General features: G+C 38.2%; 1 protein-coding gene across 1 annotated transcript; it reads left to right on the forward strand.

The window, feature by feature from the left end:
• The first annotated feature begins 1,061 nt into the window (after positions 1-1,061).
• arl5a (ADP ribosylation factor like GTPase 5A) lies at positions 1,062-20,588 on the forward strand. Its single transcript, XM_003225378.4, has 6 exons — positions 1,062-1,576; positions 10,618-10,678; positions 12,122-12,269; positions 13,685-13,768; positions 15,423-15,574; positions 17,036-20,588. The coding sequence occupies exons 1-6, from the start codon at positions 1,531-1,533 to the stop codon at positions 17,082-17,084; spliced, it is 540 nt and encodes a 179-aa protein (XP_003225426.1). The 5' UTR covers positions 1,062-1,530; the 3' UTR covers positions 17,085-20,588.
• Positions 20,589-22,161: the final 1,573 nt, after the last annotated feature.

Here is a 22,161-nt window from a genome sequence, read left to right on the forward strand (position 1 = left end):
AAATATCACTTCATCTATATTGTGTTTTAAATTAGTTATGTCTTGTGAAGTGTAAATGATTGAACACTAAGGTTCCATCTACACTGGCCATTTAATGCCAGCTTCCCACAAAAAAAGCAGAAAAGTAAGTCCTCAATGCGCATCGTTGCTCTTTGGTTTGTATAGCCACCATCCGGGCTTCAAACGGGTTCCAGGATTGGGTTGCTGTGAGCTTTCCGGGCTGTATGGCCATGTTCCAAAAGCATTCTCTCCTGACGTTTCGCCTGCATCTATGGCATGCATCCTCAGAGGTTGTGAGGTATGTTGGAAACAAGTTAAGTGTGATTTATATATCTGTGGCAGTTGAAAGGCCATTTAATGCTAATCAAGATGACCACTTGCCTCAAACAGACAAGAGTTCTTTCTCCCAACCTGGACCTTCCACAGATATGTAAACCTCCCTTGACTAGCTTCCAACAGACCTCACAATCTCTGAGGATGCCTGCCATAGATGCAGAGAGAATGTCAGGAGAGAATACTTCTGGAACATGGCCATACAACCCGGAAAACTCACAGCAGCTTCAAAGCCTGGCTGCCTCCCTTCTACAGATTTCCTTCTTAGGACAGACTGCATGGAGAGACTTCCACTACAACAGCAAAAGAAAAAGAAAAACAAATCCAAGGGTGCATCAGCTACACTGTAGAACTGATGCAGTTTGACACCACTTTCTCTGCCATGGCTCAATGGAATCGTGGGAGTTGTAGTTTTAAAAGGTCTCCAGCTTTCCCTTACCAAAAGCGGTCGCATCACCCAATCCAACAGCCTTGAAGCTGTAGAAGTTAAAGTGGGCAACTTCCCCAGCCTTTGCCTGGCTGGCGCCTCATGTAGTTCTACCCAGCAACACGGTTCCTCCAATCAAAAAGAGGCCTGGATGCAGGGTGACGTGACGCCACTCGGTGGGCTTAGCCTCTGAGTCCACGTGGGCGGGGCTATGCTAATCAGGCACGCCTCCTCCGCCTGTAGGCCCCGCCCACTCCACCTGCCCCCTGGGAAAGGCGTCGAGTTGGACAAACTCCTGTATTTTCCGGAAGGAGGGAGGGAGGGAGAGGCGGAGATGAGGAAGCGCGCGCCGTAGCCTGAGCAGGTGCGCACGCGCCGGCCGGGCCGACCGTTCTTGACAGGCCCGGACGGTGTCCGCGAAGGCTCACTCGGCTCCTTCCTTCACTCCCTCTTTCCTGAGGCCTAAGGCAGTGAAGCTTGGGAAAAGAGGGCCTTAAAAGAAAGGAAGGAAGGAGGAAAAGACAGAGAAATTGAGGCAAGGCCGGCGGCAATGTCCGTAAGGGACGGGCAGGGGCGCGCGGTGGCGTTGCTGAGGGCGACCACGACGACGACGAGCGCTGCCTCGGAGGCGCGGGGCCTACGCCGAGTGCCTTCGCCGGCGGCGCCTCTCCTCCCACTTCGCCGCTGGGCTTGGCTGCTGCGGGGCTGGGCCCGAGACTGAGCCGCCCTCGGCTGGGCCCCCCTGGAGCCCCCACCCCCGCTGCCTGAGCATGGGAATCCTCTTCACCCGCATATGGAGGCTGTTTAACCACCAGGGTGAGCAGGCAGGGAGGGAGGATGAGGGTCGCTCGTCTGTGTGTGTATGTATATACACACACACACATGCATATGCACATACACACACACATATAAATACATACATACTGTGTGTATATATATCTAAATGTCTTTCTGTGTAAATGTATGTATGCATTGGGTTGCTGTGAGTTTTCCGGGCTGTATGGCTACATACCAGAAGCATTCTTTCCTGATGTTTCGCCCACATCTATGGCAGGCATCCTCTGAGGTTGTGAGGTCTGTTGGAATCTAGGCAAGTAAGGTTTATGTAATTGTGGAATAATTTCTAGGGTGGGAGAAAAAAATTCTGGTCTGTTTGAGGCAAGTGTGAATTTTGCAATTGGCCCACTTGATTAGCATTGAAAAGCCTTACAGCTTCAAAGCCTGGCAGCTTCCTGCCAGAGGGAATCCTTTTTTTGGGAAGTGTTAGCTGGCCCTGATTGCACTTTCTTTGTGGCTCTTTCTCATCTTCCTCTCTCATACACCTTGTCCCTCTCTCGTTTCTTCCTTCCTTTCCTTCTTCTCTTGCTTTTCCCCCTACACTTTACTCCCTCTTTTCCTTTTCCTTCCTTTCTATAATTTCTCTCCCTCTCCTTTCTTTCTCCCCTCCCCCTCTTCCTTCCTTCCCCTTCTTTTTCTTTTCTCCCACTCTCCCTCCCTTCCCCTCATACACATGTCACCTGGCACTGCAGCAGCCAATCTGCTCTGCTCCCTTTCTTCCCTAGTCAGGTGACAGAAGGCCACTTCACTAAGGCCCCTTCCAGACAGGTCCTATATCCCAGGATCTGATCCCAGGTTTTCTGTTTATCCCAGATTATCTGGATGTGCGGACTCATATAATACAGTTTAAACCAGAAAACCTGGGATCAGATCCTGGGATATAATAATAATAATATTCTTTATTTATATTCCGCTCTATCTCCCTGGGGGAGATAGTCTGTAATCAGAGTGGATTACAGAAACATACATGGCAAACATTCATTGCTGTTACACAATTAACAAAGACAGATAGTGTATAAACAGAGGCAAGGCTTCCCACTTTCTTTCATCTCCAGCATTTGAAGGCTGTGCTCGATTTGGCCATGGGGAGATGGTGTTCCATTTTTCACACTATTGTCAATGGATGTCTTGCTGATTGAATTGCCATCATGTTTTTCAGGGGTGCCTTTACCTCCCCGCCAAAGCAGTACTTATTTATTTACTCACATGCTGTTTTCTAACTGCTAGGTAAGCAGAAGCTAGGGCTGATGGTGGGAGCTCACCGCAATTCGTAGCTCAAACTGCCGACCTTCCAGTTAACAAGATTTTTAGTAGCTGGCAGTTTAACCCCCTGTGCTTGCTGTGGCCCCTTAAAGATGGCAGGAGGGCCTCTCAGCAGCTGTTGTAGAGTTGATAAACTGGGATGGAATGGCAGTTAAAGATGGCAGGAGGGCCTCTCAGCAGCTGTTGGAGAGTGCCTGGTTGATAGACTGGCTCCCTCCCACTCAATATAGGGCCTGACTGAATAAAATCCCACATTTTCTGCTTTGAATTGGAATATATGGCAGTGTGGACTCAAATAATTCAGTTCAAAGCAGATATTGTGGGAATTTCGGCCTTGAGATTCTGGTTTATATGTCTGTGTGGAAGGGCCCTAAGCATCAGCTTCTTTCCTCTTCTTTCCCTCAGCTCTGGGCCACAAAGAGGTGTTTTTTCACTCCAAACCCCTCAATTATTTTAAATTGGGTAATGAAGGGTATCTGTGCCAAGTTTGGTCCAGTTTCATCAATCTATGCAGGAGCCTTTGGAGTACAAACAAGCAATCATATAGTATATTCTAACTTTTATACCTATAGATGTATGTATGTATGTACATATAAATATGTATATATGTGTATGTATACAGTAAACTCTCTGTTAATTGGAGTTCGGGCAACTGGAATCCCCCTTCCAAATAATTTTTTAAAACCCAATTTTTTTTATAATACAGTAAAACAATAAGCTTCTATTTTGTCTTTATTTGCTTTTAATTACAGTATGTCAATATTAATATCAAATCAATACAGAGTTTATGCTATAGTATGGGGTATAATATTAGTTCGGTTTATTTTTAATAGCTACTCTCAAGCAACCTAAAGCTATGTTTATCTGATATCTACCAATACCCATGGGTGCAGGTTAATGGAGAGTCTGTTGTATATATAAATGTGTGTGTGTGTGTGTGTATGTATATATATATATATATATATATATATATATATATATATATATATATATATATGTTTATATACTTAATATATATGTTTGTGTGTGTGGTTTTTATGTATGCATATCTATGTATGTGTGTGGATACATCTGTGTTGCTGCATTCAGGTTTTGATGTTGGTCCCCATATTCAGGGGAAGATGGCATACAGTCATGAAGCTTTGGGGAGGAAGTACACTAAGAGTCCAGGGTCCAGAGGGTGGCATCTTCAATTAGGGGAGGAAAAATAGTTAGAGTCTGCTCTAAAAAATGTCTGCCAGTCAAGGTTGCCACTATTGACTTGTGATCAGTGGCCTATCATCCTGTTTTACCTGACCAAGTATAAATTCATGTTCTGTTTCCAAGAAAATAAATATTGGGCTCTGTGGGAATAAGGGGGCATTCTGAAGGAACATAATGCAGCAGTCTTGAGATCACACTTAGCAGGCCCGAATGTGGGGGTGGTACCTTGTTGTTTTCAGGATCTTGACCCTTGTGGCAGAAAACAATTGGGCATGAAATGAACCAGTAGGTTGCTTCCACAGTGATGGAGATATTTTCAGTTAGCTTCTTTCGGTTCTGACTGTAAATGAAAAGACAAGTTGGGCATATGTGTAAAGCGAAGAAGATAGTTTCATCCAAAGTACTGTATTACTATTTTTTCGAGCATATGCTTGCTGTGCTCTGAACTTACTTGCTGAATGGCACTGACCTAATCATATAGGATGGTTGTAAAGAAGATTTTTGAATGTTTAAAATACATTGTCTCAGTGTTATGCATTATTATTAACACTGAAATAGTGATGTACAAGAAGTGTCCAAGAATATAGAAAAGGATTAATAAGTGTATGTGTACTCAAGTTTATAATGTCAAAGGTGATTTAAAAGTTTAAGTAAACAAAGTCACTCACTCAAAATTCCTGGATAAACTTTACGCAATCGAATAAAAGGAGATGTCTTATGAAACTAGCTAAAGTACAGAGAGTAAGGAGTTGTTGTGGTTATGATGAAAACACCAACTCAGTGTGCACCTGTTAAGAAAAAAATTATGTTTGGTATAATAAAAAAGCAGTTAATAACAAAATTTGATTTTTTAGTACCTCAGTTCATACAATAGGAAAATCCTCTATAGTTCTGATCACTGTACTATGAGGATATTTGTAAAGTTGAAAGACATTTCAAAAAGGGCTGCCCAAATGATCAGCAGATGGTCTGACTCTAGTGATTAATAAATTGGGTGATTATATTGAATATAGTTGTACAGTTTGGCACTCAACCTGAGAATAAGCTTATAGCCCTTCATGTTGAGAAAAATAAGTATTGCTTAGAAATGATATCAGCATTTTATGATTTTAATAGTATATTTTTAAATTGTTTCTATGCTGTTGTAGTAATCTACAGTAGCTTTAAAGATTGCCAAGTGCAGAACTTTCTTTGAGAACCTAATTAAAGTTACTTGAACAGCATTTTTCTGACCAGATCGATAATCTGCAGGACTGGGCATGATAGCTCTCAGATAGTGGAATCATTTATTGGCAAGAGTTGAAGTTTATACTGGCATTTCTCAGCTCCATGTTTCATCCTTAATATTCTCAGAAAGAGACTTGTCATACCCATTTATTGCAGAGTTTGAGCTTTGCTATGTGAGTGTCACCTGAAACCCATTTTGAGAGTTAAAGAGCAAACTCTCTTGTTTCTGCCTCATCAATTATAGAAAATATGTAACAGGATCTGGGCTGACATTGGCTGTGTGAGCAGGTACAAGTTCAATTTATATCTGTATACTAGTGAATAGACAGCTTAACATTTTGTACTGCAGATGTAGAAAGTTAGTTGAATCCATTGAGACTCAGATACAAAGGCCCCATCTACACTGATCATTGTTTCATTGGTATCGAAGAAGTTGGTTTAGCTATGCAGACAATTACATGGGAAATCCTGGAATCATTTTGAGGCCCAGATGGTGATTACACAAACCACAGAGCACTGATGTGCATTAAGAACTTTCCTTCGTGTGCTTTTGTGGGAGTTTGTTGTTTTGTTGTTTGGCTGCTGCAGTTTGAAGCTAGTTTCGAATTGCATTAAATGGTTGTTGTAGATGGGGCCAAGGTGAACAAATTTTGGCAGTCAAGTGTGTCCAAAAGAACCACTTTTATAATACAGTCAGCCCTCAACTTTTGCTGAGTTAGGAGTTCAGTGCCCCACAAAGGTGAATAGATTACCAATATCTTTAGGGCCAGGCCACATGCTCATCTTCACTCACCTACCCGAGTGTGAGAAGGGGAAGGAGATGGGGTGGGGGAGTACGAGAAGGTTGGGCAGGTGGTGATTGGCTCTCGAGAGTGGACAGAAGGATCTGGATGTCACCTTCTTTCCCTCTTTTTGTTCCATCCTTGCCAGAAAAACCCATGACAGCAGCATTAAGAAGCCCCTTTACTAAATTGAAAAGCTGCATAACAGGTTATTGGTATGAGTGCCTGATGCATTGGGCACTGATGTACATTTTAAAGAGGAAACCACATTGTGAGCATCCGTTTTTAAAAATTAGAAGTTATGCACATGTAGGAATTTATTATTGGTTTCCATGCGATAAGATGCCACAGGTCTCCAACTCGCATGTTACCCCGTATAGGGTGTGCACCAATGTGCAGCAGGCATTGATAAGCATTGTGCACCAAGGTACATCAGGCAGTTTGCCAGTAACATAGCTGGATACAGACATTCAACAACTGGACATTTCAAAGATTCCAGATTGCTCTTTTCATTCCCCTTCTCAAAAATATTATCAGACATATATTTAAAGCTTGTTGGTAAAGTATCCTAAATCAGAAACGGAGCTATTATTTCATTTACTATGGAAATAACTGATCATTTGAAAGAAATGTAGATACTATGAGGTTGTTTCACATTTTCTGTAGATCGGGTGATACCAACAGTTACTTTTGAGTATAACATAGTTGTTGGTATTTGCTTGTGTCATTCTCGTATACTTTTATTATGCAATTGACAGGATCACGAACATAACAATGTAGTTAATTTTTAAATTCTTAATAAACTGGAAGTTAAAAGGGGGACATGACTCTCAAATTGAATCAAAACTCTCTTCACTTTTCTTGAAGGCAATTGAAGTAGAAAATGGAAAGCAATCCATACTTCCTTGTGACTTCATTGTTCAGGCTATGGTTAGAGAGCATAGGCCAGGATTTGAAATCATTGTTTGATCCAGGCTTATTCTGACTAATCCATCAAATCACCATTTTTAAACTCAGATCTCTTGAGGAAACATAAATCAACTAAAAACTTCCACTTTCTATTTTGATTGCCTTCAAGAAGAGGTAACTTGTGAGCTGGAGACCTGTGGCAGCTTATTGCATGGAAACCAATAATGAATTCCTATTATATGAGCAAAATACATAGCCAACAAATGTGGTTTTAAAGAAACAGTGTTTTGCTGCTGGTCAGAACATCTATGTCAATACTAAGAATATAAAAAAGAAATAGAATGTCTTGCTAATCCATTCACTTCTCACAGTTACTAAACAAATGCCTGAGGGAAGCCTACAAGGCAAACTTGAGGCAAAGTAACTTTGTTGTCATGTTCTTCAGCAACTGATACAAGGCCTTTGGGAAGATTGTATATGTCTACAATATGTACAATAATTATTTTGTTTTGTTTACCACAGCACTAATTTTTTCATACCTTCTTGCACAGGGCAACATTTGCCATTGAATTCCCATTTCCTTACTTGGGAAAAATCCTTTTGGTTCTCTTCATGCTTCTTTTCTGTTTTGATCACCCATGAATATTTGATATCTTTAGCAAATCTGATCACTTCATCCCTAACTCTAGATCATGTATACACAAATGGAACAACAATCATAGGGCTTATATTTGGAGACTGCTCTGTTTCTATCCTTGCATTGACAAAAATACTTTAATTATTTTTCTCATTGCTTTTTTGTTCTTCAATCAGTCCTGTCTAAGACAACCATTCCTCTTATTCCATAACTTCTATGTTTAAACATAGAAAACTTTGTTGTCGTACTTAATGAAAAGCTTTTTGGAAGTACAGATATACAAAATCTATATTTTTGTATTTATCATCATTCCCAAAGGCTAGTGAGACAGAACGTATCATTGCAGAAGTTATTTTGATTTTTCTTCATTAAGACCTGGTATTTTATATGCTCGAGAAGTTTTACCTTTAATCCTTTCCACTAATTTAATTTATCTGCAACAGATAATAGGCTAATCAGCATGCGATTTCCTGGATCCTCATCTTTTTTCTTCTTCTTTTTTTTTTAAAGAATATTGCACTCTTTAGTCTCCTGACATATGTACTGATTTAAGGGACATAATACATATTTTTCTTAGGAAGATCAGCAATTACACATTCACATCCTCTAAAAACTCCAAGATCCATCTGGTACTATCTATTTATTTTCAGTAAACTATAGAACGTATTTCTTGTTATCTCTATTTGCCCAAGTTCCTCAAAATTCTTTCTCAAAAGGTAAGACAGAGAGAGAGAATTCATTCAGCTTGTCGGCAATTTTTTCACCAGCCATATACCCTTACCCTACTTTCCTTTTTCTAATGTAGTTTTTTTAAAAAAATATATTCACCTTTCTACTATTCTACCGTATTAGAAATATGCTCTTCAAAATAATGGCTCTGTATCTTGCTGTCTGCTTCATATTTCTTGTGGACATTTAGGCAAGACTTGTTTTTTCTGAAGGATTTTCTTTAATAACTTTCTTGATGCTGCTTTTGAACTCAGCCGGTGGCCTTGTGAACTTGATGCCGAGCTTCTGTTATTATCTTTCTATAACTTCCAAATGTTTTAGAGGGAGCAGACCTTCTTGTATAAGCTTTGCATATCTTTCTCTTTCTACATTTGTGTGATAGCATTGGTGAGTAAGTTTAAGAAAGGTTCTGTTTTTAACCACTGACCTAGTCAGCTAATTTTACCTACATTTAATGTTATTTATGCACTATGAATTCTGATTCTTCTCCAACACAAGGCTATCTAGATGAAGTGTGATAACTGCAGCCTTTATATCAATTAGGCTACTGGTCGCATCAGTGCAAACCTACTGTCTGTGTCTCTCATGATTGTTCTGTAAGTTCCACCGTTGCAACTAGCGTTATATTTTTTGTATCTCAGATTACTATTGTTTTCCTTTGGAATCTTCATTTTCTATTATTGTAGGAGAGCTATACCTCTAAGACAGGGATTTAACTGTATTATCTTCAAATCTTCCTGACCTTTTAGCCACTTTGTCTTCAAGGGAGAAGCCATTGCACTGAATATACACATATAACTTTGGTTTAGCAGACAGGTAGCATCCATGTGAAATTCAGGGAAACAGGCTGACTATTTAAATGAATAGTTTTTTAAAATGTATCGGTGTCTTTGTTTATCTGAAGAACTACCCTGTATACTCATGCATACGTCTAGAAATTTTATTTAAAACATTAATTCCCCCAAAACCTGGGCCAGTACCTTCATGCTTCATGCTTAATGCAATCTCTGAGTAAACTGACAAAAGGCAAGAGCTTAACCCATTGGGAGAACCTAAAAAGAAGCAGTGACTCTTTCAGCCATGATGCCATCTCTGGCCTTTTTTACTGCATGGATGGGGAAATGGCAGGGCCAGTCAGGGGTGGCTGCTCCCCTGAAGTGGCATTGGGATTGCCCTTCTCCACAGAACGATTCTCAGATTATCCAAGAGTCATATCAAACTCAGTAATTTTGACTCCAAAACCTTCCGTTGACATATACATATATGTGGTAAATTGATTACGAGCAGAAGGCCCAAGAAGTCATGGTCCTAGTTCTTTGCTATCTGTTGCTTAACTTGCAGAAATGCTTAAATCCCATTTGTGCTCACTTTTTATATGGCAATTTTATCATTGTGGATCCATCACATACTTAGTTGAGTGTTTTTTGATCTTATTAAATCTTTAGTTTTATAGCTTATCCAAAGTAGCATCAGACCAAATAATAACATCATGTGATAAAATGCCATTATCTTTTGCCAAAGTATACGATGAAAGAAATATCAGCTATGGAGGGAGGTGATAATCAGAACTGATCCCATGTGATGCTTACTTGTCTCTCTCTCCCCCCCCCCCCCCTTTCTTGAGAAGCTCAGTAATACGGTATCTGGTGACAGTGCCTCTGGTGTGTATAAAAGGAAACACTTTGATTTTAACCTTTGAGAGCATGATAAACATATTTTACAAATTTCCTCTCAGAGACATTGTGTGATTAATAAAATGGGTGGGCAAGAACTGTAATATAATGATAAAAGAGGGATGAACAATTTCCAGGAGTTGAGGGATTGGTTCTTCCCTAAACCTGTGAAGGGCCTCACTCAGGGCATTACACACTCAGTTGTGCTTCTACAGTGGCAACTTCCACATGATACACATACTTTTATCTTTAAAATTAGGTGCATAGGTAATCTGTGAACACATGGAAAGCATTCAAAATTGTACATGCTCTGAACAGTTTGTTTTAAAGAGTCCCTCCCCCAATAGTAGTTGGACGGAGTAGAGAGCACATGTAACCCTTAGTGAATTGTAACCTGCTGTAAAGGAAAAATACACAGAATATAGTTATTGTGTTACTTAAAAGTATTGATAGTCCGCCTTTTTCATCCACAAATATATATTTAAAAGCATATAAACAAAAATGATTGAAACTGTTATGCATAGGCCTCTTTATTTATCATGATGCATAGGATAAGTGCTTATTTAACTCTTTTTTATCCCTTTTTTCTCTCTCCAGAGCACAAAGTGATCATTGTTGGCCTTGATAATGCAGGAAAAACAACCATTCTTTATCAATTGTAAGTATACTATGTTATGAACAGGGGAGTAGAATTATCTTTCTGGATCAGAGTTAACTACGTAAATCTTGTTGTATATCTAACCAGTGGGCATGTTACCAAGGAACCATGAAGATTATGATAATCCTATGAGTAAATATTACTCAGTAGGATGAACCTTTATACATGGGGCTTGCTCGAGCTTGCAAAAGTTGTTTTTTGGACTACAAGTTTGAGACTTCTTCCTCAAAAGTCTTATCCTCTAATCTCTGGATTTTCTATTAGCTGTGATCAATTATAACTGTTGATGAAATTTTTCAGTAAGGATGTTTTTGATTTTTTAAAAAAATCATGAAATTATGAAATTGCCACATTTTGTTGTTAAGAATGTTCTTTTCATGTCTTGCTGCTATTTTGGGTCCTCTCTATTACATGCCCAGTTGTGATGGAGTAAGGGGCAGTTCTGTACACGTACTCTGTTTTCTTCCCTTGCTATTAAAACACATTGTTTAAATACTCATATGTTTTGAAAGGTTGCTGCACTATTTTTAAAAATCCTGCTACCTGATGATTAGTTGGTGAGGGCTATATTGTACACAGTTTTTCATGTTTTTAAAAAATGTTTTGGCTGTTGCTTTCTTTGAAGTACCTGTAACTTAGTAAGATACTGTTACTGAATGAATTACGTTCTGTGCATAAGCAATATTAATATAGCTACTTAAAATACTTTGATGTACATGATAAAGTGCACCTTAGATATTGCTTCACTGTGGAACATCATCCCTCCCTACACAGATTCATTTGCTACCTGTTGTTCTTGGAACAGCCTGAAAAATTGGATGCTGTATTGAGGGGAAATAATGTGTCTCTACTATGAACTGTTAGCACTTAGTTGTGTGATTTTTACTAGTGGCTATAAGCAGTCTACCAGCATTTCTGCATAGCAGCAACATGATAAAATGAAGTTAAAAGTGCTGTGTTTGTATTTTGGAATACATCAAGTGATATTTGGACTTCAGAACAATTGAGAATACAACTACGGCAAAATGCAGGGCAGTTCACTTCACACTGCAGAATTCAGACCTAGTTATATTATGCAGATTCTCTATGTGTAGTTGTGATTTCAATCTGCCTGTTAACGTATCACAATTCCATGAAATTCATGGGGTAAGCAAGACTCAGAGGTGATTTTGCTAGTTCCTTCCTTTGAAATAGAGTATTTGGTATTCATTGGTGGTTTTTCATCCAAGTCCTGATTCTGTTTAACTGGAATTCAGTGTGTATTTGGTATTTAGGCCCTTATTATGCAGCTGCCATACTGTGAATTTTAGAAGTAATACTTGAGGTACACTGTTACCAGATTATTTTGTTAATTTCCAAATTGTTAATTATAGTGAATACTTTGAATGAATTATCAGAGAGACAAAAATGAAATTCTTATGACTCCTTCCTCTTCTTTTGCAGTTCTATGAATGAAGTAGTTCATACCTCCCCAACTATAGGAAGCAACGTAGAGGAAATTGTAGTAAATAACACACGTTTCCTTATGTGGGATATTGGAGGCCAGGAATCGCTTCGATCTTCATGGAATACATATTATACAAACACAGAAGTAAGAATTGAGTTATTTGGTACTGTTGCGGTGATCTCATATGACATTGGTATTATTGAGCCACTTCATTTTGTCTTAAAAGAAGCATATCCTTAACCCTCTGACTTAAATAAGGAGGACTGAAAGTTTTTTTTGTGATATATTGTCCTTAGTTATTGATGTATCAGGTTTTTACTAGAGCTTCAGAACCCATATTAGACAATTGCCACTCCATGTTGCATACCATTGCTGTTTTGCTTTACAATTACTGGTGCATTTTGTTTTAAATAAATAATTACTACTTTAGAGAAATGTGACTTGTTTACTGAGTCATCAGATCAGAGCAGGTAGATGATGACCACTCAAGCATCTAGTGAATCATTTAGTCTCTTCAAGCTACATACCTCTTCCCGTACCAGTGCTATCCCGTTCAAGAAGATTGCCCAGATTGAAACCCATCTATCTATGTAGCTCCCATCTTTCTGAATGTTATCAGTTGATTAGTTATCACCTGGATCTCTGCTGCTTCTAGGCATGAATCCAGGTTTTGCATGACTACAGACAATTCATTTATAACAGAGAGAGCGGAGTGCCATCAGTAGCTTCTTATAAATGTTAAAAAGCATTAAGGCGATATTGAGCCATAACACAATATTACAGTCCATAGTACTGATGCCACTTAAAACCTTGGCATTGCCATTACTGATTGATTTACCTGAAACTAGAAAGGTTTTTATTTTGCTCGTCGAATTCAATGTTTCTCTGGAATATCAGTCTTCAAAGGGAGCACCTTAGTGGCTTAGAAAGGAAGTTGTTAGGATAAGTTTTCGTAAATGTAGAGTGCATCTATACCAGGCATGGGCAAACTTTGTCCCTCCAGATGTTTTGGATGTCAATTCCTGGAAATCCCAGTCAGCTTACCAGCTGTTAGGAATTGTGGGAGCTGAAGTCCAAAATACCTGGAGCGCCGAAGTTTGCCCATGCCTGATCTATACTGTAGATATAATTTTGATATTACTTTAACTGCCTTTGTTAAATGCGATAGAATTATGGGAGTTTTTGTTTGGTAAGGCACCAGCACTCTGCCAGAGAAGGCTGAAGACCTTGTCAAACTAGGAGTCTCATGATTCTTTATCATTGAGTCATGGCAGTTAAAGCAATGTGAAACTGCATTAATGCTACAGTGTAGATGCATCTTAACCTGAAGATCTTGAAGAAGTAGACTCAGTATACAAAAGCTTTCACTTTACTACAGTAGCTTTAATACTGTGAAATATTGCCAACCTATCAATGTTTAAAACTGAATTTTCATAGGGGAAAATTTCAATAAACAAACATCATAATCATAATAATAGTAATAGTAATAATAATAATATATTTGTGCTTTGTCCTTGATATGTGAGCATTTCCTTTAATAATTATTCTTTTCCCTCTAGTTTGTGATAGTTGTTGTGGATAGCACAGACAGAGAGAGAATTTCTGTAACTAAAGAAGAACTTTATAAAATGTTAGCACATGAGGTGAGTTGGTTGGGAGTTCTTAGCCAAGTTTTTTTTTAAATGTTATCCTTTCTTTGATTATACAATTCTCTGTCTACTTGCAGTTTCTGCTACTGTGCAGTAAGCCTTTCTGGAGATTGAATTTCCTCTGACAGCCTATAAATTTGATAAATGCTCTTAGGTTTTTGAATGTTTTTAGCATGACTGAAATACTTATAAAGATTCTCAGAAGTTGCTCTATAATTGAGTTGTTCATGTGCATTATTGTAATTGTAGAAATGTTTTGTATAGCTTGAAGAATTTTAGCTGTTAGGCTTAAGTTTTATTTAAAAGGACATGGCACTTTCAAGGAGCCAGAATTACAGCTCTGTGTCTACAGCCTCTGTGTATGTCAAGGACAGAATGCCACAAGATCAAAGATAACAGAGTTTATTGGATTTACAGAACTCAAAATGCCCGTAAAAGACAAGGGCAAGGCAACTTTAGCCTTTAAAAACAAAAAGGGGCAAGAAAAACGTTCAAAAGATAAACCGGATTAAACCGGAGTTTAATCCGGGTAAAATCAAAACAGCTTGCTTCAGCCTGGGGATAAACAAACAGAAGCTGGGAAACAAAGAGTTCAAAAGAATGCAACTAATTGGCAGCAGATGCCTCTCTGCTGCCAGCACTATGTTTTGAGTAACTAGGAGTCACTCCTTCACACAGCAAGGCAAATTTCCAATACAAACTCAGCAGCCAAGGATTGAAGCAGTAGCGTAGTCCCAGTTCGTTCCGAAGGTCGAGAGGCAGAATCAGACGTTTGCAGTTTTCCAAGTCCAATAGGAGAAAGCGAGCCCGTAGTCAGTTTTCAGTCCGTAAATCCAGAGTAGCAGATGGCGTCCGTCAAGAAGACGACGGAAGGTCAAAGGTATCAGCACACGAAAACACACCAGTCTTCAGGAAAGCGTCCCACACAGATCCCAAGCGTTCGTCCAGATTACCTTGCCCAACGCAATTTGCAATTGCTCCCAAGCCTCATTTTATGCCAGTTACAAATCCTCATCACTATCAGCTGCCCTCCTTAACCCGGGCGTTTCCTCATCACTTTCCTCATCAGAGCTGGAACACCTCTGACTACGCCCCACAGCATCCCCAGCTGTGGATCCCGTCCCATCCCTCCAGCTTGTCCATGGGTCTAATCCTGAAGATCCCCAATCATCCTCCATCCCATCATTGCCAGTGGCACCCAACTCCTCCCTTACCCGAGTCCAATCCATCTCATCCTCTTCCGAGCTAACCAGCTCTTCCTCCATTCTCTCCGTGAACCCCTTAAAAGATTCTTCGTCAGATGGTTCTGCAAAGATATCTCGCAGCCTCTTTCTTTCTCGCTCCTCGAGAGTATCTGACTCTCGAGGAGTCTTACGTCCACGTCTGCCAGAAGCAGAGCCATGAGGCTCAATCATAACAGTGTATGTGTTTGCAGTTTAGCTTCAAGGGATCATATGTTCCCCATCACTGCTTCACAATTTCCACCTTACACAGTATGGGTGTTTAACAGAATTTTGAATTGTTTTAAATTTTGTATGTTCCCTGTGTCTTTGGAATTACAAAAGAATGCAGAGAAAAAGATACATTTGTCTCGTAATAGGAAGACAAGTCAGACCATGATAAACATATCTTTCTTTTAACCCTATAGGACTTGAAGAAAGCAGGTTTGCTCATTTTTGCTAACAAGCAGGATGTTAAAGACTGCATGACTGTAGCTGAAATTTCTCAATTTCTGAAGCTAACTTCAGTTAAAGATCACCAGTGGCACATCCAAGCATGCTGTGCTCTTACTGGAGAAGGGTAAGTAACTTTTGAGTTGCATTTTCCATTTATTTAATCATACATGAAAATTAAATTGTAGCTCTTTTTTGGAAAGCAGCTAGTACTTTTGGTTAACCAACTAGGTACTTCTTACACCATTTTAAATCTCACTTCTATACCTACTGGAAACTTTTCAGGGCTTCACTGTTTGTCCAATTGTCTCTACATTCTTGTGGGTTTCACACACTTAAAATTTGTTTTGATTATTCAAAAGTTTGTGCCTACATCTTAAACTTGGTGCTGCCATATGGACATTCATTACTAATTGCAAATGTACTGTATTAAAATGATAGCATAATAATAACAACAACAACACCAACAACAACTTTATTTTTATATCCCGCCTCCATCTCTCCGAAGGGTCTCGGGGTAGCTTATATGGGGACAAGACCAATCCAACAGAGATTAAAAACAAACATAGATTAAAACATATCTCAATAAAGTCAACAACATTTAAACCGGACAATAACATAAAAACATAAAAACAGCATCATCAGCAACCAATAGTCTGAAAAGTAATATGCACTGAGGCATTTCATCACCACCATGTAAATAACCAGAAAATAGAGAAATTGATTAACATTTCAGAACAACTTTCCTAAATTCCCATGGAAGTAAATTGTAACGAACTATGGATTTAATGTAAGTTTTTCTTTTGAAATCAGAATTGGTAGAAATTGGTTTAAAATTACAGTCTCCACAATGAACCTCTCCTCCTAATAAAAGTTGCAATTGTGTATGTCTGCCTCACACCATCATAATTAACTAGCAGGATACCATCCTATATTTTTGATGATTTGCTCTGGTAATTCCTGTTAACTGAAACTCAGATAATAAATTTTGGAATCAAAATGATTATGAAATAAGCAAAGCCTTGTACCTAAAATGCATTTGGAGAAGAGATCGCCCAGGAATGGTGTTTATCTGATTTACTATGCTGGTGTTGGGTCTAGTAATTATTCTCCAAAGACTGAAGGGATCTTCAGAAGCCTCATAGAAACCTATCAGAAAACTCAAATCCTGCTGGAAGAGACACTAGCCTTTGGGTGTGCTTAAAGTTCCTCCTTGGATTTCTGCCTGAGTTGCAACCAAATAACTGGCTAAGAAACAGTTATTTCCCTGTATAGAAAAAATATATAAAGGTTCCAAAGTTGTTTAGTTGACTGTGGGATTCTAGCAGTTGTAGCCAAAATTCTGTTCCTTCTTTGGTCATTTTGTAATTCCATATTTTTAATTTGCATAATTATAATCATATAATTTCCAAATGTCCCGAAAATATTTGAGTGTTTTCTTCATATTTTACTTAAGAATCTGAGGAAGATGGTGACTTAAATTAAGCACCTGTTGAGATGATATTTGAATGAGCAAAGGTTAAGATCTCTCACATGTAATGTTGGTAAATAAAAGTATACTTTGCTAATTTAAACATTTATTTTACAGATTGTGCCAAGGACTAGAATGGATGATGTCAAGACTTAAGATCAGATGATTCTCACTCTGCACAGACATTGCACAAAAGTGTTGGATGTTTCCTCATCTTGACAGCTGTGAATCAATGGCCTATGTGTATTTATAAAACCCAAACTGAAGTTTACTTCTTTTACTACTTTTAACACACTAAAGCCTCCTTTGGAAAGAAAATGGTTAGAAGTTTGGACTTGACTTCCCAGCACTTCCTCTGAGGTGGAGTTTACATACTTCGGCTGACCTTAATTTTAAAGTGGAATTATTTGAGACTATTTCATAAATAATGAGAGATGAGAAAGAAAGGGGAGGGATTTTAACTTTTGCATTTTATTATTCCAATCTAACTCCAGTTGGAAATGTTGACTTTATTATTTCAGAAAATTAGAAAAGAAAAATCAGTGGCACAGGTATTGACTTTCCAGTATTGAAACTTTGACGTGATTCAGAAATGCAAAAATGTTCCTGTATGTGTACTGTACATTTTGTATATTTATACCTCATGCTAACATTAATTAACATCTGTACACAGAGAGAGTAAATATCACTGACTTTGCCAGTACTCTAGAGATCCACAAACAGGGATACTACAGAATGTGGGTTCCTCTCCTGTTTTGCTCCTTTTGCTTTACTCCTGGTGAATGTGCTTCGTATTGTCTGTCCACTAATAGAACATCATTTCCCTTGTGGCCCAACATTTGTCCCCAATTTGTTTATGTTTTGTGCAACTTGGCAGCAAACTGTTCGGAAATGTTAAGAAACAGTAATTCTACAGAATCTGGCTGAGATATATTGTGCCTATTTTTCTCTAGTTTTCTAGACTATTCTCATGCCAACAGTGATGGAAAAATTGTTGAAGATTATTTCTGTTTTTTGTCTGCAACTAAAAAGTAACTACAAAAAAGACATAAGAGAGGATGGTGTTATGATAGGTTTTACATGGCATAAAGTTGAAATATAGCTGTACCGAACCAGAAAATAAAACATCAAGAGTATATGAGTTATGAGGGGACATATTAAAAGTTAACATTTTAATTGTGTCAGTTGAGACAGAAACATATAAAACATGGCAAGCAAACAAAAAAACAAAAATCCCTTTCCCTGTGTTTATATCTAGACCTTTCCATTTTAACAGTATGCTAAAAGGTTACTTTATAAAGTTCAGAAATCCTCCACTCATATCCTACAGAAGCAGACAAATTAGAAACTAAGGATTCATATTCATGATCAATTAAAACTATCCGTATTTTGGGATCTAGACCAAACTAGTTTGATTCAGCTCCCACTTAAATCAATGTGGTTTTGAATTGTGAAACAAATCCATTTCTTTTCAGACCACAAGATTTAAACAACTCCATTAGTAACAGATCATTGTAGCAAACTGCTTTTAAAACTTTCTTTGTTGTGTCCCAAAAACAGTAAAGTCTGAACTCACTTGATACTGTTTATGCATTTGTTCTCTGAGTTGTTCCAAGGATGCTTCTATCCACATCAACTGCGAGTGAAAGTCTCAAAATGCCCAAATATATGAATCATTTTAATTATCTTTGTCTAGCAGAAGTGGGCAATAATTTGAAAAGTTGCTTAAGTTATAAGGGTATGATTATTTGGAAAACAATAGTATTAGCATCTCTGAACACTGCCTATCGTTCATCTTTTTTGATATTTAGAAGCAAGACTATAATTTGCACCCAATAAACTGGAAAAACTAACTTGGTTTAACTAAGATCATTAATTAAAGCTTGCACTTAAATTAAAAAACACATGGTGGTAATTGAATCAAAATGCTTGAAATTAGAATGTATTCGACAGTTGTTAACTCTTGGAATCTGATGGAGTGGTATCACCATAGAGTGACTAGTGTCTACTTCATTCCCTATTTTTAAGAAGTAACTTATTAAATATGTGCACAGTGTCAGTGGTACCAATAAACTGGTGGATCAGTGTCTGATAAAATAAATTTATAGGCAGGAATACAAAGAAATAGTTCAATGTGAAGGGCATAACTAGCCCAAACAAAATTTGTATTTACGTATCTGTGAACAATTTACCTCTTTCCCAATGTAATATCTCAACTGTTTTTGAAACTCCCCTTAATCTCATCAGTCTGCCTTGGTTTGAAGATGATTGCTGGTGGGAGGGGAAAAACCAAACCTAAAATTCCTTAGACCTGACTATGTGGTTGTGTGGATCCTGGTTAAGATCTTTCTTTTACATCTGTGAGTGTAATCAAATAAATGCTTTCTTGAACATATATTGAAAAATCTGTGGTTTTTGACAGAACAAAATAAAAATATGTAAGATGTAACGAATGTGCATCTACTTTTGCAATGTATCAGTATTCCAACCTTACTCAATGCTTTCACAAATTCAATGTCTATATGAATGCAATGGCAGGAATCCTGAGCATGATTTGCTCTGTATTAATACCTCTTTTAAAAAATCAACCGATTTTCATATTACTAAGATAAGCATATGATCCTCCTGAAAATTTTTTTATTACAACTCCCATCACACATAGCTAGATGAACATTGAGGGCTATTGTTGCCAACCGTGTCATTCTTGCACCTCTTTCCAGTTTGTGGACAAACATGTTAGAGTCAATGTGATGATGAAAGGAATGAGAGCAATATAAGCCATCGAAGAGAAGGTTCATTATCTATTTCAGGAGCTTCCGAGAAACAAAACAAAAAAAATTAAAAATACAAAGGCAATGGCTATAGATTCCTTGACTGACTCAACACTGACAACAGGAAAGATATTTTATACACATTTATGTACTTCCAATTATAATGAGGCAAGATTGTAGTTCTTGCATATCAGGGTCCCTTGTTGGATTTAGAGGGAAACTTAACAAGATCCGTTCTTTACACCTAATTTGTGGTAAGGTTACTGATCAACTATTTGGAGTTGTTATGTGTATCTTTTTGTCCAAAGCAGCCTTTGTGCAGAAAAACTATGTTACGTGCATTCATTTTAAATGGCCTTGTTACTGCCCTTCCTCTGAACTCTAGCTGGAGGGCTTTAGGTGTCGCTCTAGCTCTGTGGGCAAAGCTTTCTTGATAAAGATAGTATCTATAGAACAAATATGAATGGATGAAGAACAGCTGATCTGCACACTCAGATGCAAGACAAAATGTGCTGCTATCTCTGTTGGTTGTGTGTAATACGATGAAGTGTAAGCGATAAATACTTCTTTGTGCTTTGTTCTGTTGAGTGAAAGGGTAGTGTGCTCCACTTTTCTGTTGGTCATGTCATCGAGGAGAACCATTGGTATTAATGTATAGTTCTAAGACATCTTTGGAACGTATCTTGGTTCATGTCAATCTCCAGAATGATAGGGCCCTAAAACTAGTTTGGAGAATATAGGGGAAACTGAAAGTGAGCAATTTTTAAATGTTGGCTGGTAGGGGAAATGACTTCAGTGTTAAGTTTTTTTTACTTGCCCTGTCTGTTCTCTTGCTTCTGTGCCTATGTAATGCTTACTCAGTCTGTATATTTGTAAATAAACAGATTATTACAAAGAGATTTAAGAATAGTGCTCTATTATCTTCATTCTATAAAACTATTGTTTACAATATGTGGTCCAAGTCTAATTAAAATTGTATGAACTAGTTTGCTGGCTTTGTAAAGGTAACTCCAATGGAAATAAATATTAGAACTAGCATGTCTCAATGGGAATTCCCATGTGTCTTTGCATCACTTTAAAAAAAACGATTGGCTATATTTAGTTCTGAGATTGTATCAATCCTGTGTTTTGGAGACTGTAATTAGAAAGGGGAAAATAGCCCTGTCATAAAACAAACACTTTTCAATCATAAGTGTCTTATTTCTGGCATATCCTACGAGTAATGTGAAATGGGCGAAAAAAGAGGTGTTGGAGGTCCTATTTTTTACTAGCTAGGGTAGTCAGTGGTGAATTAGATGGTCAAATGATTTGAATCTATATGATGCAGCTCCTAATTTCAGCTCAGAACTCAGATAATTTATTCTAAATAACAGCTTCCCAAACTTTCGAAGAACGCTAGCATTCCACAAAAGCAGCGTAGAGGTTCTATGAAAAATCTTTAAAATCATAATTTAAAAAACACTAACACGAATCCAACTATTTGATTGTCCCTAATGCAAAGGAAGGGAGACTTTGAGTTATCTCCAAACACCTTCTCACCAATGGAAGTTGTTTTATCACAAACTGGCATCTCAAGTGACTTCTTCAGGGAAAGCACATGGAAGTTCAGATAAAGTTTCTTGTGCACACGCTAGCACACTCTTGGCTTTTCTAATAACATCCAAAAGATCCTTTGTTGTACAAATACTAGTGTGCCACTATTCCATTTGTTCAGTTCAGGGCAATCTAATGTTTGCAGTTATATTTAAAATATTTTCATGCTATTTCCAGAACTTCTATATTATACAAGACACTCAGGCAATAGGAGTAGATGAAAGAAGGAAAAACTTTGTGGATTCACACTTAGTAAAAACCAAGGATAGATTTAGGATTCCACAGGCTAAAAAAGCCTCTTGAAAGGGGTCTGTGACTGAAAAAATTTCAGAACTGCTGCTCTAGATGTCCATGTTCTCTAACCTGCTTATTCCTTAGTTCTGTGAAAAATACATTAAATCAACCAAACCATTTGCGCTGATGCCAGGCCAAATATATCTTGGGTTGTTGTGTATTTTCTGGGTTGTATGGCCATGTTCCAGAAGCATTCTCTCCTGACGTTTCACCCACATCTATAGCAGGCATCCTCAGAGGTTGTGAGGTATATTGGAAAACTAAGCAAGGGAGATTTATATATCTGTGGAAGGTCCAGGGTGGGAGAAAGAACTCTTGTCTGTTGGAGGCCGGTGTGAATGTTGTAATTGATCACTTTGATTAATCACTTTTGGAACATGGCCATACAGCCCAGAAAATGCACAACAACCCTGTTGTTAGGGATTCCTCTTCTTCAGAAGAGGAAGGGGAGCAGGAAAGTGTTCACGAATCTGAGGGTGAGTTGGAATCTGAGGAGGAGATTTTGCAAGTACCCACATTTCAGGAGAGGTGAAAGGAAACAGGGCAGAGATGTTCAGCTAGAATAGCTGTCAGAAATGCAGCTGA

This window comes from Anolis carolinensis, chromosome 1 (genome assembly GCF_035594765.1).
Source record: "Anolis carolinensis isolate JA03-04 chromosome 1, rAnoCar3.1.pri, whole genome shotgun sequence".
Classification (NCBI taxonomy): domain Eukaryota; kingdom Metazoa; phylum Chordata; class Lepidosauria; order Squamata; family Dactyloidae; genus Anolis; species Anolis carolinensis.

Bases quoted from the DNA above. Each gene is read 5' to 3' on its own strand.
- arl5a (XM_003225378.4), top strand. From the start codon at position 1,531: ATGGGAATCCTCTTCACCCGCATATGGAGGCTGTTTAACCACCAGG. The intron at 12,270-13,684 runs GTAAGAATTGAG...TTTTCCCTCTAG, and splicing joins CATATTATACAAACACAGAA to TTTGTGATAGTTGTTGTGGA. The intron at 13,769-15,422 runs GTGAGTTGGTTG...TTAACCCTATAG, and splicing joins ATAAAATGTTAGCACATGAG to GACTTGAAGAAAGCAGGTTT.